Below are 16,196 nucleotides of genomic sequence, written 5' to 3'. Positions count from 1 at the left end.
CTCTTCTGGCGTTGTGTACATCAGTCATCGACACGAACTCCAATATGTAGCACCAATCATGTAGCTTTATTCGCTGGTTTGGTGCTTGTTCACTGGGCAGTTACCAAAATAATACAATTACAATATAATATCTTTAACAATGTACCTGATAAGAACGACACAAGATTGCACGTCATGCAATGCCCGTCTCACCATCCAACTCTGCACTCACGCACTGTACAAAATATATGAACCCCCCACCAGACACAGTAAGTTGCTAGCTAATACTGGCGTGAATTCTCTACAACAAAATGCACAACAAATATTCTCCAAAAACCCCTGCATCTTATGTGTGATGTTTGAATAACATTTACAAACTATTTTGGTCCATTCGGATCTATCAGCTGTAGTTACGTAGACCCGAGATCCGACGACAATCAAACAGGACCCACCCTGAGCCGAGGGACACGTTAGAATTTCAGACCAGAATGGGCCCGGGTCTCGGCTATATTGGGTCCACCCGGACCTTGAAGACCTCTAATTGGCATCCAAAGTCAACAATATGAGTGTGTTGTTATGTCATGATCTGCTTGTAAACTGTGAAATGTTGTCAACTATCCTTCAACTGAATTATAAATACAAACAGTTCCAACTGTCTGTGTGGCTCCTCTTCTTCACTGAAAGTGGATTATGTTGGTAGATTGTCTTTATCGATGACAAATCAGTATAGTAACATGGTGATAATACATGAAGTATAACAGATGCTATACACTGACCGCACTGTTGTAAATAATATAACATCAGATAGATAGAAATCTAATGTAATAAAAGCTGTCATGTTTTGGGGTGACAGGTAGCCTAGTGGTTAGAGCGTTAGACTAGTAAACTGAAAGGTTACTGGTTCGAATCCCTGAGCTGAAAAGGTACAACCGTCATTGGATGCCGTCATTGTAATAAAAAAAAATAAAGGTAAATATATATTTGCATTTGTTTGGCCTGACTTATGTCTGTCAAAGAGGCTAACAAAATATGCACATTGACTACGCTGATACGACGCTCACGAACATTTCCTGCCGCATCTCATAATCCAGACCAAACTCACTCGGAAAGTGGACACATTGTTTCCTCTTGCTCTACGAGACCTCACCACTTCCTCAAGTTCTTTTCAGCCAAACAGGAAATCAGTTCCAGGTAACCTATTGCTAATGATTATTATTTGTTTTAATGATGCTTGTAACACGGTCTGTAAACCAACACATTCCAGGATGAAACCGCTCTGGTTTCCGCGGCCTGGTTTTGTTGTTCCCCCAGCTAGTTAGCTGTTAGCCAGTTAGCAACACATCTCCCGTCAAAACCCGTTTGTGTAGCTAGCTAGCTAACATGCTAACTTTATTTCAGGTTCACGGTCGAAGTGTGACTTTTATTTAATAGTTAGCCAGCTGTCGACTCATCGTGAGTAAAATGACTGTACCAAGGAATAGGCTAACCGGCTGCTCCTTGTTTAGCCACAGATAGCTAAACTATATATGTTGTATAACCAACCTATCTCGGTAGATAGCTCGCAAAATTATGACTTCCCGGCTACCGGTTTATGCAAACAGTTAATCCCTTGAACAAACCTACAGTGTCATTGCGCAAAATGGTACGCAGCATTATCTGGATATTTGCGCAACAAAAATTCAACCTTCAGCTTCAATTTCTGCCAAGCCGTCCACGTATACACTTACGCAAGCACGTTCGATAAATTCGACGCAGTTATTGAAAAAAAAGTGGTTGTCATACTTGAGTAAAAGTAAAGATATCTTAATAGAAAATGACTCATATAAAAGTCACCCAGTAAAATACTACTTGAGTAAACGTCTAAAAGTATTTGGTTTTAAATATACTTAAGTATCAAAAGCAAATGTAATGCTAGGGACACACCCCAACACTCAGACATAATTTAAAAACGAAGCATTTGTGTTTAGTGAATCCGCCAGATTAGGTAGAAGGGATGACCAGGGATGTTCTCTTGATAAGTGTGTGAAATTGACCATTTTCATGTCCTGCTAAGCATTCAACATGTAATGAGTACTTTTGGGTGTCAGGGAAACTGTGGAGTAAATAGTACATACTTTTCTTTAGAAATGTAGTGAAGTAAAAGTTCTCAAAAATATAAATATTGTAACGACCCTGTGTTTATAAACGCGGATATCGTCTCTGCCGCTTGAGAATGCTTTTGCGGCACAGTCGATAGCGCGCTGGATTTAGGGGCTTGAAGGTCGAAGGTTCGAGTCCTGCTCCCATCCTGTTTCATTACAATATAAATACTGTGATGATCAATGCATGGTCCGTTTCCCATGAGTTTTTCAAGGAAATGAGAAGCATAAGAAGCAAAATTCGGGTTTCCATCAAAAATAATGCAGCTGTGAAGCAGGGAAAAGTAACAAAGTATTTCGGGGTCACAGATCTTCTTCTTCTATGGTATAATGGCGTTCTCAACAATTGGATGTGCATTCCGCCACCTACTGTGGGGTGGATAATCAGGATCCTAAAAAGGAAATAATGTGGGTATTTCTTATTTATTTTTTCATACAAACATTATGTATATACTGAGATGATGCATGTCTCTCCGCCCTAATAATGGGAGTGGTTGTCCACAAAGCGGCACGGTGGGCTGTCTAGCTCCTCCCCCCTATCCTTTCTTTGAATTGGTGGATACATCTCATTATTGTAATCCGTTTTTGAATATTTGATGAGGTTTGTTGACGTCAACCGCCTGTATTCAATGGATTCGAGATGCTATGCCACTTTAATAATGTTTAAATATCTTGCATTACTCATCTTATATGTATGTACTGTATTTTATACCATCTATTGCATCTTGCCTATGCCGCTCGGTCATTGCTCATCCGTATATTTACATGTATATATTCCATCTCTTTACTTAGATTTGTGTGTATTAGGTCGTTGTTGTGGAATTGTTAGATTACTTGTTAGATATTGCTGCACTGTCGGAACTAGAAGAATAAGACTTTTGCTACACTCGTAATAACATCTGCTGACCATGTGCATGTGTGACCAATAACATTTGATTTGATTTATGCTACTAGCCTCATGCCATGAATATGCATAGCCATCTCGAGACAACTCCAAAATAGTGTCCTACTTATATCAGTGCACTCGAAAACTACTTGAACATTCCGAAAACTCTATTCGATCAAATAAACCTTGTGTAGCAAATAAGCCATTGTTTTTTTTGTTGTTGACCAAATTCGACTCACTCTCATTGACCTCCATACAAAAACTCCTTGCGTGGTGGGCAAACAGCGAGAAAACGCCGCCTGCTGGAGGGAGACAGATTTGAAGCCAAGTTGAGCATCTATTCCTATCTGTGTATACAGTTTTGGTCAAAAGTTTTGAGAATGACACAAATATAAATTTTCACAAAGTCTGCTGACTCTGTTTGTATGATGGCAATTTGCCTATACTCCAGAATGTTATGAAACGTGATCAGATGAATTGCAATTAATTGCAAAGTCTCTCTTTGCCATGCAAATGAACTGAATCCCAAAAAAACATTTCCATTGCATTTCAGCCCTGCCACAAAAGGACCAGCTGACATCATGTCAGTGATTCTCTCGTTAACTTATTATGGCTGGGGGCAGTATTGAGTAGCTTGGATGAATAAGGTGCCCAGAGTAAACTGCCTGCTACTCATGCCCAGTTTCTAATATATGCATATTATTAGAAAATTTGGATGATGTCTGTGAGTATAATAAAACTCATATGGCAGGCAAAAACCTGAAAAAAAATCTAACCAGGAAGTGGGAAATCTGAGGTTTGTAGTTTTTCAAGTCATTGCCTATCGAATATACAGTGTCTATGGGGTCATATTGCACTTCCTAAGGCTTCCACTAGATGTCAACAGTCATTAGAACCTTGTTTGATGCTTCTACTGTGAAGGAGGGGGGAATGGGAGCTGAATGAGTCAGAGGTCTGCCATGAGCTGACCACGCGCGTTCACGTGAGTTAGCTTGCGTTCCATTGCATTTCTACAGACAAAGGAATTCTCCTGTTGGAACATTATTGCAGATTTATGATTAAAACATACTAAAGATTGATTCTATACATCATTTGACATGTTTCTACGGACTGTAACAGAACTTTTTGACTTTGTCTGCTCGCGCCTCATGAATTTGGAATACTGGGCTAAACGCGTTAACAAAAGGAGGTATTTGGACATAAATGATGGACTTTATTGAACAAATCAAACATTTATTGTGGAACTGAGAATCCTGGGAGTGCATTCTGATGAAGATCATCAACGTAAGTGAATATTTATAATGTTATTTCTGACTTCTGTTGACTCCACAACATGGCGGATATCTGTATGGCTTGTTTTGTTGTCTGAGCGCTGTACTCAGATTATTGCAGTGTGTGATTTTTAAATATATTTTTTAACTCTGACACAGCGGTTGCATTAACTTTTTATGGCTGCAGGGGCAGTATTGAGTAGCTTGGATGAAAAGGTGTCCATTGTAAACGGCCAGCTCCTCAGTCTCAGTTGCTAATATATGCATATTATTAGTAGTATTGGATAGAAAACTCTCTAAAGTTTCCAAAACTGTCAAAATATTGTCTGTGAGTATAACAGAACTGATATTGCAGGTGAAACCCAGAGGAAAATCAAAACAGGAAGTGGCTTCTATTTTGAAAACTCCATGTTCCATAGCCTCCCTTTGCTGGATTTAAAGGGATAGGATAAGGAATCTGGTTCCTATCTCTTCCTCAAGGTGTCAACAGTCTTCAGCCATAGTTTCAGGCTTTTATTTTGAAAAATGAGCCAGAACGATAACATTCCGTCAAGTGGTCACATGAGTTTTGCAATAGAGTTTGGATAGGTATTGCGTTGCCCTCTCCTACTGTGAAAGACATTTGCGGTTGATATATTATCGATTATATATTTTAAAAACAACCTGAGGATTGATTATAAAAAAAGTTTGACATGTTTCTGTGGACATTATGGAAACTATTTGGAATTTTTGTCTGCGTTGTCGTGACCGCTCTTTCCTGTGGATTTCTGAACAAACAGAGGTATTTTGGATATAAAAATAATATTTCTGGAACAAAAGGAACATTTGTTGTGTAACTGGGAGTCTCGTGAGTGAAAACATCCAAAGATCATCAAAGGTAAACGATTTATTTGATTGCTTTTCTGATTTTCGTGACCAAGCTTCCTGATGCTAAGTGTACTTAATGTTTTGTCATGAGATCGATAAACTTACACAAACGCTTGGATTGCTTTCGCCGTAAAGCATAATTTAAAAATCTGACACGACAGGTGGATTAACAAAAGGCTAAGGCCAATATTGCACTTGTGATTTAATGAATATAAAAATGTGTAGTAATATTCATTGAATGTAGCGCTATGCTATTCAGCGGTTGTTGATGACACTTATCCCGATAGGGGGATTGCAGCCATAACAAGTTAAGGAGAAGTTTATCTAAAGTTCCATGCATAACACTTATATTTTTGTCAACATTTATGCTGAGTATTTCTGTAACTTGATGTGGCTCTCTGCAAAATCACCAGATGGTTTGTAACTACTGAATGTAATGCGCCAATGTAAACTCAGATTTTTGCATATAAATATGAACTTTATCGAACAAAACATACATGTATTGTGTAGCATGAAGTCCTATGAGTGTCATCTGATGAAGATAATCAAAGGTTAATGATTAATTTGATCTATATTTCTACTTTTTGTGACTCCTCTCTTTGGCTGGAAAAATGGCTGTGTTTCTTTGTGACTGGGTACAGACCTAACATAATCGTTTGGTGTGCTTTCGTCGTAAAGCCTTTTTGAAATCGGGCACTGTGGTGGGATTAACAACAAGATTATCTTTTAAAATGGTGTAAAATACTTCTATGTTTGAGGAATTTTAATTATGAGATTTCTGTTGTTTTGAATTTGGCGCCCTGCACTTTCACTGGCTGTTGTCATATCAATCCCGTTAGCAGGATCTAAGCCATAAGAAATTAACACAGGTGTGAGTGTTGACAAGGCTGGAGATCACTCTGTCATGCTGATTGGGTTCGAATAACAGACTGGAAGCTTCAAAAGTAAGGTGGTGCTTGGAATCATTGTTCTTCCTCTGTCAACCATGGTTACCTGCAAGGAAACACGAGTTATTCTGTCCCTGAACAAGGCAGTTAACCCACTGTTCCCCAGTAGGCAGTCATTGAAAATAAGGGTTTGTTCTTAAACTGACTTGCCTAGTTAAATAAAGGTCAATGTTTTTTTTTTGTGGAGAATAGCCTCTTAGAACCCTATTGGAACCCTATTGGAACCCTATAGAACCCTATTGGAACCCTATAGAACCCTATTGGAACCCTATAGAACCCTATTGGAGCCCTATAGAACCCTATTGGAACCCTATAGAACCCTATTGGAACCCTATAGAACCCCATTGCCCATCTCCACTGCTTGTTCTAGATAGTTCTCTGTGGAGTGGCATATACAGCGCAGTCTGAGAAACGGGCTTCTTGGAAGAGTCCTCTTCTTAATGTCTCAGGGTGGATGCTGCCCACCCTTGTAATAGAGTATTTATGTTCGTTTCTTTGTTGTAAGTTGTAAACAGAGTTCCATTGGATTTCTCAATCCACATATCTAGGTAAATGAACACATTTAGTGTCCCATTCAATAGTGAATTTGAGATTGGGGTCAATGTCATTGAGTTATGCCATAAAATCTGACAGCCCCCCATAAAGGTTAGCGCTGAGCTCTGAGCGAATGACCCACATAAAGGTTAGCGCTGAGCTCTGAGCGAATGACCCACATAAACTGAGCTCTGAGCGCGACCCACATGAGCTCTGAGCGAATGACCCACATAAAGGTTAGCGCTGAGCTCTGAGCGAATGACCCACATAAAGGTTAGCGCTGAGCTCTGAGCGAATGACCCACATAAAGGTTAGCACTGAGCTCTGAGCGAATGACCCACATAAAGGTTAGCACTGAGCTCTGAGCGAATGACCCACATAAAGGTTAGCTCTGAGCAAATGACCCACATAAAGGTTAGCTCTGAGCTCTGAGCGAATGACCCACATAAAGGTTAGCACTGAGCTCTGAGCAAATGACCCACATAAAGGTTAGCACTGAGCTCTGAGCGAATGACCCACATAAAGGTTAGCACTGAGCTCTGAGCGAATGACCCACATAAAGGTTAGCGCTGAGCTCTGAGCGAATGACCCACATAAAGGTTAGCTCTGAGCGAATGACCCACATAAAGGTTAGCTGAGCTCTGAGCGAATGACCCACATAAAGGTTAGCACTGAGCTCTGAGCGAATGACCCACATAAAGGTTAGCTCTGAGCAAATGACCCACATAAAGGTTAGCACTGAGCTCTGAGCGAATGACCCACATAAAGGTTAGCTCTGAGCAAATGACCCACATAAAGGTTAGCACTGAGCTCTGAGCGAATGACCCACATAAAGGTTAGCACTGAGCTCTGATCGAATGACCCACATAAAGGTTAGCACTGAGCTCTGAGCGAATGACCCACATAAAGGTTAGCACTGAGCTCTGAGCGAATGTGGAGCCCATCGATGTTCCATTCGTTTGGAGGTAGTATTCATTATCAAACCTAAAATAGTTTTGTCAAAACACATTCAGCTCTAGAATGACATTTGTTGGTGGGTATTCATTAGTATCTCTGTCTCTCAAATAGTGAGCTAAGGCTGCCAGCCCCCACTGTATGGGGAATGCTAGTATGTAGACTCTCAAAGTATATCTATAAGATATTATTTGTTTATTTTTTTTCAAGCAAACAACAATGTTGTTTGTGTGTGAACTCTTATCTTGTGTATGTTGTGCTGCAGTAAAAAGTCAATTTTACTCAGGAACACTTCTAGTTTCCAAGTCCACTGAGTTTACACCCCCAGGAACACTTCTAGTCTCCAAGTCCACTGAGTTTACACCCCCAGGAACACTTCTAGTCTCCAAGTCCACTGAGTTTACACCCCCAGGAACACTTCTAGTCTCCAAGTCCACTGAGTTTACACCCCCAGGAACACTTCTAGTCTCATTTTTACACCCCAGGAACACTTCTAGTCTCCAAGTCCACTGAGTTTAACCCCCAGAGCACTGGTCCAATCAGCTTAAAGTCCACTTGTTTGCCATATTTGGACATAAATCCACTTGTTTGTCATATTTGGACATAAATACTGCACCGTACATAATCGATTGTGTGTCTATAAAACCAGGGTCCAGCCTCTACTCACTAGAGTCTATAGAAGGGGTGGGCAAACTGTTTGGCTCAAGGGCCACATCGGGATTTTGAAATTCAACGGAGGGTCACATTTTTGGGGGGGACCAATTGTTTGTTAAAATCAATTTGAGGGGAACTCCCGAGTGGCGCAGCAGTCTAAGGCACCGCATTGAGGTGTCACTACAGACACTGGTTTGATCCCAGGCTGTGTCACAGCTGGTCATGACTGGGAGACCCAGCATCGTCCGGGTTAGGAGAAGGTTTGGAAGGCTGAGATTTCCTTGTCCCATCCCGCTCCAGCAACTCCTGTGGCGGGCCCGGGCATATGCACGCTGACACGGTAGCCAGGTGTACGGTGTTTCCTCTGACACATTGGTGCGGCTGACTTCCGGGTTAAGCGGGCATTGTGTCAAAAAGCAGTGCTTTTTTCGTGTTTCGGAGGACGCACGGCTCTCGACCTTCGCCTCTCCCGAGTCCATAAGGAATTTGCAGCAATGGGACAAGACTGTAACTACCAATTGAGATGCCACGAAATTGGAGAGAAAAAGGAAACTTTTTTTTTTTTTTTAGGTTTAACTCAGCATCACTCTGTTACCTTGGAATTGTCCCTTATTCTAACACAAGAAAGTACTTCTTTTTTTAGGGAAAAGGAATTCCTGCTGAACAGGATGTGTGGATAGCTAGCTTAGATGTTTGTCTTTTCTGCAGCTATACCACGATCAAGGTTTGTGAAAATCACCTTGAACTCTCTTGGTCTCCTCTTTTAGATCCACCTCAAGCCTACCATGTCTGAACCGGGTTCTGGTTGTGGTGTTCCAGCCCAGAGAAGCTCACAGCTGGGTCCAGAGGTGCTGTCGGTGATGCTGGATAACTGCAGTCAAACAGTGGAACTCAATGTGATTGTCAAGGAGGAGGGTGAGGAGAGAGAAATCAATGAGCGGGAGGAGGAAGGGAGAGAGGAGGACAGGAACTCTGTTGACTCAGGTAAATTCAGGATAACATCCTCTTTGGTTCAGAGGTAAACAACCCAAAATAACTATTGATTTTCTGGTTCATTAAGAAATGTAAACTTACATATGTTTTTGGGTGTTGAATAAAATGTTGCTTCAGAATATTTAGGTAAGTTTGCTGGCTAACTCATTGATTCTGCTTTGTAGTATACCCCGCAGGCTTCTGTATGTGTAAGAGGGAAGGCGAGTGCCAAAACAAAAATGGCTACAGACCAATGTGCAATGCATTGTAATTTGACAATTGTATTATATATGTGTGATGCAACAATCCCCTTGCAAAGTATTTATTTCAATACTCTGTTAATCCTAATGACTGTTGAATCCTGCATTGTTAAGCTTAAATACTTTCTCTGTCTGTATCTTACCCTATCTCTGTTGATATTATTACAGGAGAGGGCCCCAACCCAGACCCAGACAACGAGCCCAGTTCCACAGCATCAAGACTACCTGGGCGTGGGAGTTACCCATGCCCTCAATGTGAGAAGAGTTTCAGTTCCTCAACTAACCTAAAGAATCATCAAAGAGTACACACTGGAGAGAAACCTTTCGACTGCTCAACATGTGGGAAGAGTTTCAGTGAGAAAGTAAACCTTAAGAGACATGAGAGAGTACATAGTGGAGAAAAGCCTTACCACTGCACCACATGTGGGAAGAACTTCAATCATTCAGGAAGCCTTAAGCAACATCTGCGAATACATACAGGGGAGAAACCTTACCACTGCTCTCTTTGCGGGAAGAGTTTCAGTCGGGCAGGAGACCTGAAGACTCACCAGAGATCCCACAGTGAAGAGAAGCCTTACCACTGCTCTCTTTGTGGGAAGAGTTTCAATCAGCCAGGAAACCTAAAAAGTCATCAGCGAATACACATTGGAGAGAAGCCTGCCTGTGCTTTAAATTTGATTATCAAAGAGGAGGAGGATGAGAAGGAAATCGATGAGAAGGAAAAGAGAGAAGTTAAGGAAGAAAATAGTTGTGTAATTGACCTAGGTACATCAAGACTTCCTGGTCGTGGGAGTTACCCCTGTCCTCAATGTGGTAAGCGTTTCAGTTCTTCAGGTAATCTAAAAAATCATGAGAGAGTACATACTGGAGAGAAACCTTTCCACTGTGCCACATGTGGGAAGAATTTCAGTGAAAAAGTCAACCTCACGAGACACGAGAGGGTACACAGTGGAGAGAAGCCTTACCACTGCACCCAATGTGGGAAGAGCTTCAATCATTCTGGAAGCCTTAAGGAACATCAAAGAGTACATACAGGGGAGAAGCCTTACCACTGCTCTCTGTGTTGGAAGAGTTTCAGTCAGCCAGGAAACCTTAAGAAACACCAGAGAATACATACAGGGGAGAAGCCTTACCACTGCTCTCTGTGCGGAAAGAATTTTCGTTTTGCAGGAGACCTAAAGAATCATCAGAGATCACACAGTGGAGAGAAGCCTTACCAATGCTCTCTGTGTGGGAAGGGATTCACTCAGCTAAGAATTCTTAAAAGTCATCAGAGGATACATATTGGAGAGACGCCTGTCTGTGCGTTCAATGTATTTCTCCAGGAGGAGGGTGAGAGGGAAATCAATGTGGAGGAAAAGAGATATGTTGAGGAAGAGGAGGACAATAGTGGTGTAGTTCACCCAGATATATCAAGACTACTTGGTCATGGTCGTTACCCATGCCCTCAATGTGAGAAGAGTTTCCGTTCCTCAAGTAATCTAAAAAATCATCAAAGAGTACACACAGGAGAGAAACCTTTCCACTGCTCCCAATGTGGGAGGGGTTTCAGTGAGAAAGTAAACCTTAAGAGACATGAAAGAGTGCATAGTGGAGAGAAGCCTTACCACTGCACCACATGTGGGAAGAGTTTCAATCATTCAGGAAGCCTTAAAGAACATCAGAGGATTCATACAGGTGAGAAACCTTACCACTGCTCACTGTGCGGAAATCATTTTCGTTTTGCTGGAGACCTAAAGAATCATCAGAGATCACACAGTGGAGAGAAGCCTTACCACTGCACTCAGTGTGGAGAGAGATTCACTCAGCTAAGAAGTCTAAAAAGGCATGAGCGAATATCCATTGGAGCGAAGCCTGCCTGTGCTTTCAATGTGATTGTCCAAGAGGAGGAGGAGGAGGGAGGAGAGAGAGAAGATGAGGGAGAGGAGAGTAACTTGAAATAAAGGTGAAGGGAGGATACTTAAGCTAACTCAATAACTATTGAAATTCACACCTTTCCTTGCAATGGCATCTTCTGTGACAACATGGTCATGGACAGCACCATTTAGGGCTATCTTCATCTTCTTATACTTACTTCTTAGTGTATTGGAAGTTCACAAATGAACTCAACTTGAATACCACCACCACCTAATGTGCTAGAGAGTGTATTCCCTCCAATTTTCACCTAAAATGACCAAAATCTAACTGCCTGTAGCTCAGGACCTGAAGCAAGGATATGCATATTCTCTATACTCCCAGGAATGATGGATCATTAACTTATACATGAACTTTCACACATCTAGATGGCCGGGCAGGTTGGGTGTGGAGCCAGAAACAGCAGGGGTTCAAACTGGAGAATCCAGTTCCTATATTTAAATAGAACAATAACAATTTAATGTATCAAATAAAACTATGCTACATTTTTATCTCTGGCTGTGGTAAGTTTTTGTTGTTGTTATGCATTCTCCTCAAACAATAGCATGGTACTTTTCCTCTATAATGGCTACTGTAAATTAAACAGTGCAGTACGATTAACGTGAATTTAAGCTTTCTGTCCATATAAGACACGTCTATGTCCTGGAAAGTTTGCCGTTACTTACAATAGTCATGCTAATCAAATTAGCGCACGTTAGCACAACCGTCCCGGTATAGGGACACCGATCCCGTAGAGGTTTTTAAACCAACCCTGTGAACGGGTTTGAGGCAGCTGCTCTTTTATAAATAGTATCACCATAATTGAGAACAGGTAGACAGGTTGACTGCCAAATCTGTTTCCTGCTGACTGGAGAGAGACTAGATCTGTTTTTGTAAAAAAAAATATTTTAAAAACAGCTCATCGGTCTAGTGTTGGCCATTGTGACGTCATACGTTTCATTGTAAACATCGGATGGTGAGAACAGAGGATTCTTTTACCACCAGCCAATGTGATGACATCACAGAAGCCATTCACACTTCCTGCCAGTTCATTGGGAACGCTTTAACCTATTTTATATCCAGCAAGGTTCTTCTTTCCTGATTTTTTTTTTATATACATTTTTTTTTTATTGCTCAAAATAAGTGACCAAACTACAGGGTTTTTAGGGAAGGGTTTAACATGTCTAAACTGCTGAAGGTTTCCAAAAAGCACAGTGGTCTCCATCATTGGGTTTAGGGAAGGGTTTAACATGTCTAAACTGCTGAAGGTTTCCAAAAAGCACAGTGGTCTCCATCATTGGGTTTAGGGAAGGGTTTAACATGTCTAAACTGCTGAAGGTTTCCAAAAAGCACAGTGGTCTCCATCATTGGGTTTAGGGAAGGGTTTAACATGTCTAAACTGCTGAAGGTTTACAAAAAGCACAGTGGTCTCCATCATTGGGTTTAGGGAAGGGTTTAACATGTCTAAACTGCTGAAGGTTTCCAAAAAGCACAGTGGTCTCCATCATTGGGTTTATGGGAGGGTTTAACATGTCTAAACTGCTGAAGGTTTACAAAAAGCACAGTGGTCTCCATCATTGGAAAAAATATGGAACTACCCAGAATTGGCCTAGAGCTGGCCATCTGACCAAACTGAGCAACCGGGGCAAGAAGGACCTTGTTCAGGCAGATGACCAAGAACCCAATGACCACTGACGGAATTCCAGTGTTCCTGGGCTGAGATGGGAGAACCTGCCAGAAGGACAACCGTCTCTAGAGAGCACTTTATCTGGACTTTATGGGAGAGTGGCCAGACGGACGCCACTCCTAAGAAAAAGGCACATGACAGCAGGCCTGGAGTTTGCAAAAAGGCACGTTAAAAAGACTCAGAGCATAAAGGCAAAAATATTCTGTGGTCTGATGAGACAAACATTGAACTATTTGGCCTGAATGCAAAGCTCTATGTCTGAAGGGGAAAAAACAGGAACAGTTCATCATCCGTCAAACACTATCCCTACCATGAAGCATGGTGGTGGCAGCGCAATGCTTTTCAGTGGCAGGTACTGGGAAGCATGGTGGTGGCAGCGTAATGCTTTACAGTGGCAGGTACTGGGAAGCCTGGTGGTGGCAGCGTAATGCTATTCAGTGGCAGGTACTGGGAAGCATGGTGGTGGCAGCGTAATGCTTTTCAGTGGCAGGTACTGGGAAGCATGGTGGTGGCAGCGTAATGCTTTACAGTGGCAGGTACTGGGAAGCATGGTGGTGGCAGCGTAATGCTTTACAGTGGCAGGTACTGGGAAGCATGGTGGTGGCAGCGTACTGCATTTCAGTGGCAGGTACTGGAAAGACTGATAAGGATATAGGGAACAATGAATGAAACCAAATTAGGACTGACCCCATTTTTAGTCTACTGGTCGATTGTTTGGTCGATAGGTTGTTGGTCAACCGAGATTTCTTTAGGTGTGCAGTCACAAATAAATATATGTGTGTGTATATATATATATAGTGTCACTGTGCTAAAACATAATGTTCAGTGCACCGTTGAATTTGCCCCCATTTCCTAGTCCGTGTTGCTATGTGCATAACAGCAAAGTTAACCCTCGTATTGGTGTTGTTTACACTATTCCCAACGGGCAGAAGAATATTATTGTAATCTTAAAACAGCGTCTGTTTGTCACGCATAATATGCACGCAGCTCTGGCTCCTCCTTCTTTCTCTTGATCTCGTGCATCTTTGTTGTTATTGTCGTGATCGTCATTATAATAACGTCATTGTCATTCGTAGGCTTCTTATAATAGTACTCTTCTATAATCACCATCGGGCTGTAGACTTAAGAGCGCGTCCTGTTTTAGTCTTTAGTCTTTCTTCAACCTACATGTTGAAGGGGTGGAGATCAACCTACATGTTGAAGGGGTGGAGATCAACCTACATGTTGAAGGGGGAGATCAACCTACATGTTGAAGGGGGAGATCAACCTACATGTTGAAGGGGGAGATCAACCTACATGTTGAAGGGGGAGATCAACCTACATGTTGAAGGGGGAGATCAACCTACATGTTGAAGGGGGGAGATCAACCTTCATGTTGAAGGGGGAGATCAACCTACATGTTGAAGGGGGAGATCAACCTACATGTTGAAGGGGAGATCAACCTACATGTTGAAGGGGGAGATCAACCTACATGTTGAAGGGGGAGATCAACCTACATGTTGAAGGGGGTTGAAGGGGAGATCAACCTACATGTTGAAGGGGAGATCAACCTACATGTTGAAGGGGGAGATCAACCTACATGTTGAAGGGGGAGATCAACCTACATGTTGAAGGGGGAGATCAACCTACATGTTGAAGGGGGAGATCAACCTACATGTTGAAGGGGAGATCAACCTACATGTTGAAGGGGGAGATCAACCTACATGTTGAAGGGGAGATCAACCTACATGTTGAAGGGGGGAAGATCAACCTACATGTTGAAGGGGAGATCAACCTACATGTTGAAGGGGTGGGAGATCAACCTACATGTTGAAGGGGGAGATCAACCTACATGTTGAAGGGGAGATCAACCTACATGTTGAAGGGGGAGATCAACCTACATGTTGAAGGGGGAGATCAACCTACATGTTGAAGGGGGAGATCAACCTACATGTTGAAGGGGAGATCAACCTACATGTTGAAGGGGGAGATCAACCTACATGTTGAAGGGGAGATCAACCTACATGTTGAAGGGGGGAGATCAACCTACATGTTGAAGGGGAGATCAACCTACATGTTGAAGGGGGGGGAGATCAACCTACATGTTGAAGGGGGAGATCAACCTACATGTTGAAGGGGGGAGATCAACCTACATGTTGAAGGGGGAGATCAACCTACATGTTGAAGGGGGAGATCAACCTACATGTTGAAGGGGAGATCAACCTACATGTTGAAGGGGAGATCAACCTACATGTTGAAGGGGGAGATCAACCTACATGTTGAAGGGGGAGATCAACCTACATGTTGAAGGGGAGATCAACCTACATGTTGAAGGGGGAGATCAACCTACATGTTGAAGGGGAGATCAACCTACATGTTGAAGGGGGAGATCAACCTACATGTTGAAGGGGAGATCAACCTACATGTTGAAGGGGAGATCAACCTACATGTTGAAGGGGGAGATCAACCTACATGTTGAAGGGGAGATCAACCTACATGTTGAAGGGGGGAGATCAACCTACATGTTGAAGGAGATCAACCTACATGTTGAAGGGGAGATCAACCTACATGTTGAAGGGGGAGATCAACCTACATGTTGAAGGGGGAGATCAACCTACATGTTGAAGGGGAGATCAACCTACATGTTGAAGGGGGAGATCAACCTACATGTTGAAGGGGAGATCAACCTACATGTTGAAGGGGAGATCAACCTACATGTTGAAGGGGGAGATCAACCTACATGTTGAAGGGGGGAGATCAACCTACATGTTGAAGGGGGGGAGATCAACCTACATGTTGAAGGGGAGATCAACCTACATGTTGAAGGGGTGGGAGATCAACCTACATGTTGAAGGGGGAGATCAACCTACATGTTGAAGGGGGAGATCAACCTACATGTTGAAGGGGATCAACCTACATGAGATCAACCTACATGTTGAAGGGGAGATCAACCTACATGTTGAAGGGGGAGATCAACCTACATGTTGAAGGGGAGATCAACCTACATGTTGAAGGGGAGATCAACCTACATGTTGAAGGGGAGATCAACCTACATGTTGAAGGGGAGATCAACCTACATGTTGAAGGGGAGATCAACCTACATGTTGAAGGGGAGATCAACCTACATGTTGAAGGGGGAGATCAACCTACATGTTGAAGGGGAGATCAACCTACA

General features: G+C 42.4%; 1 protein-coding gene across 2 annotated transcripts; it reads left to right on the top strand.

Annotated features, from left to right (window-relative positions):
• The first annotated feature begins 1,030 nt into the window (after window positions 1–1,030).
• Window positions 1,031–11,854, top strand: LOC118379773 (zinc finger protein 345-like). Of its 2 annotated transcripts, none has more exons than XM_052503828.1 (3): window positions 1,031–1,170; window positions 8,998–9,214; window positions 9,631–11,854. In XM_052503828.1, exons 2-3 carry the CDS (start codon window positions 9,016–9,018, stop codon window positions 11,403–11,405), a joined length of 1,974 nt encoding a protein of 657 aa, XP_052359788.1. In that variant the 5' UTR covers window positions 1,031–1,170; window positions 8,998–9,015; the 3' UTR covers window positions 11,406–11,854. The 2 variants fall into 2 exon arrangements, with proteins under 2 accessions (XP_052359788.1, XP_052359787.1); XM_052503827.1 differs by lacking the exon at window positions 1,031–1,170 and adding an exon at window positions 2,223–2,525.
• Window positions 11,855–16,196: the final 4,342 nt, after the last annotated feature.

The sequence above is a fragment of the Oncorhynchus keta genome, unplaced genomic scaffold (genome assembly GCF_023373465.1).
Source record: "Oncorhynchus keta strain PuntledgeMale-10-30-2019 unplaced genomic scaffold, Oket_V2 Un_contig_17998_pilon_pilon, whole genome shotgun sequence".
Classification (NCBI taxonomy): Eukaryota; Metazoa; Chordata; class Actinopteri; order Salmoniformes; family Salmonidae; genus Oncorhynchus; species Oncorhynchus keta.
The sequence above is the reverse complement of the archived record's forward strand: the minus strand, read 5'-3'. Positions and strand labels throughout refer to the sequence as shown.

What these genes read in the sequence shown, in the direction of transcription:
- LOC118379773 (XM_052503828.1), top strand. Translation starts at nt 9,016, where the DNA reads ATGTCTGAACCGGGTTCTGGTTGTGGTGTTCCAGCCCAGAGAAGCTCA. An exon ending in CAGGAACTCTGTTGACTCAG is followed by an intron (nt 9,215 to 9,630) that starts GTAAATTCAGGA and finishes ATATTATTACAG; the next exon opens with GAGAGGGCCCCAACCCAGAC.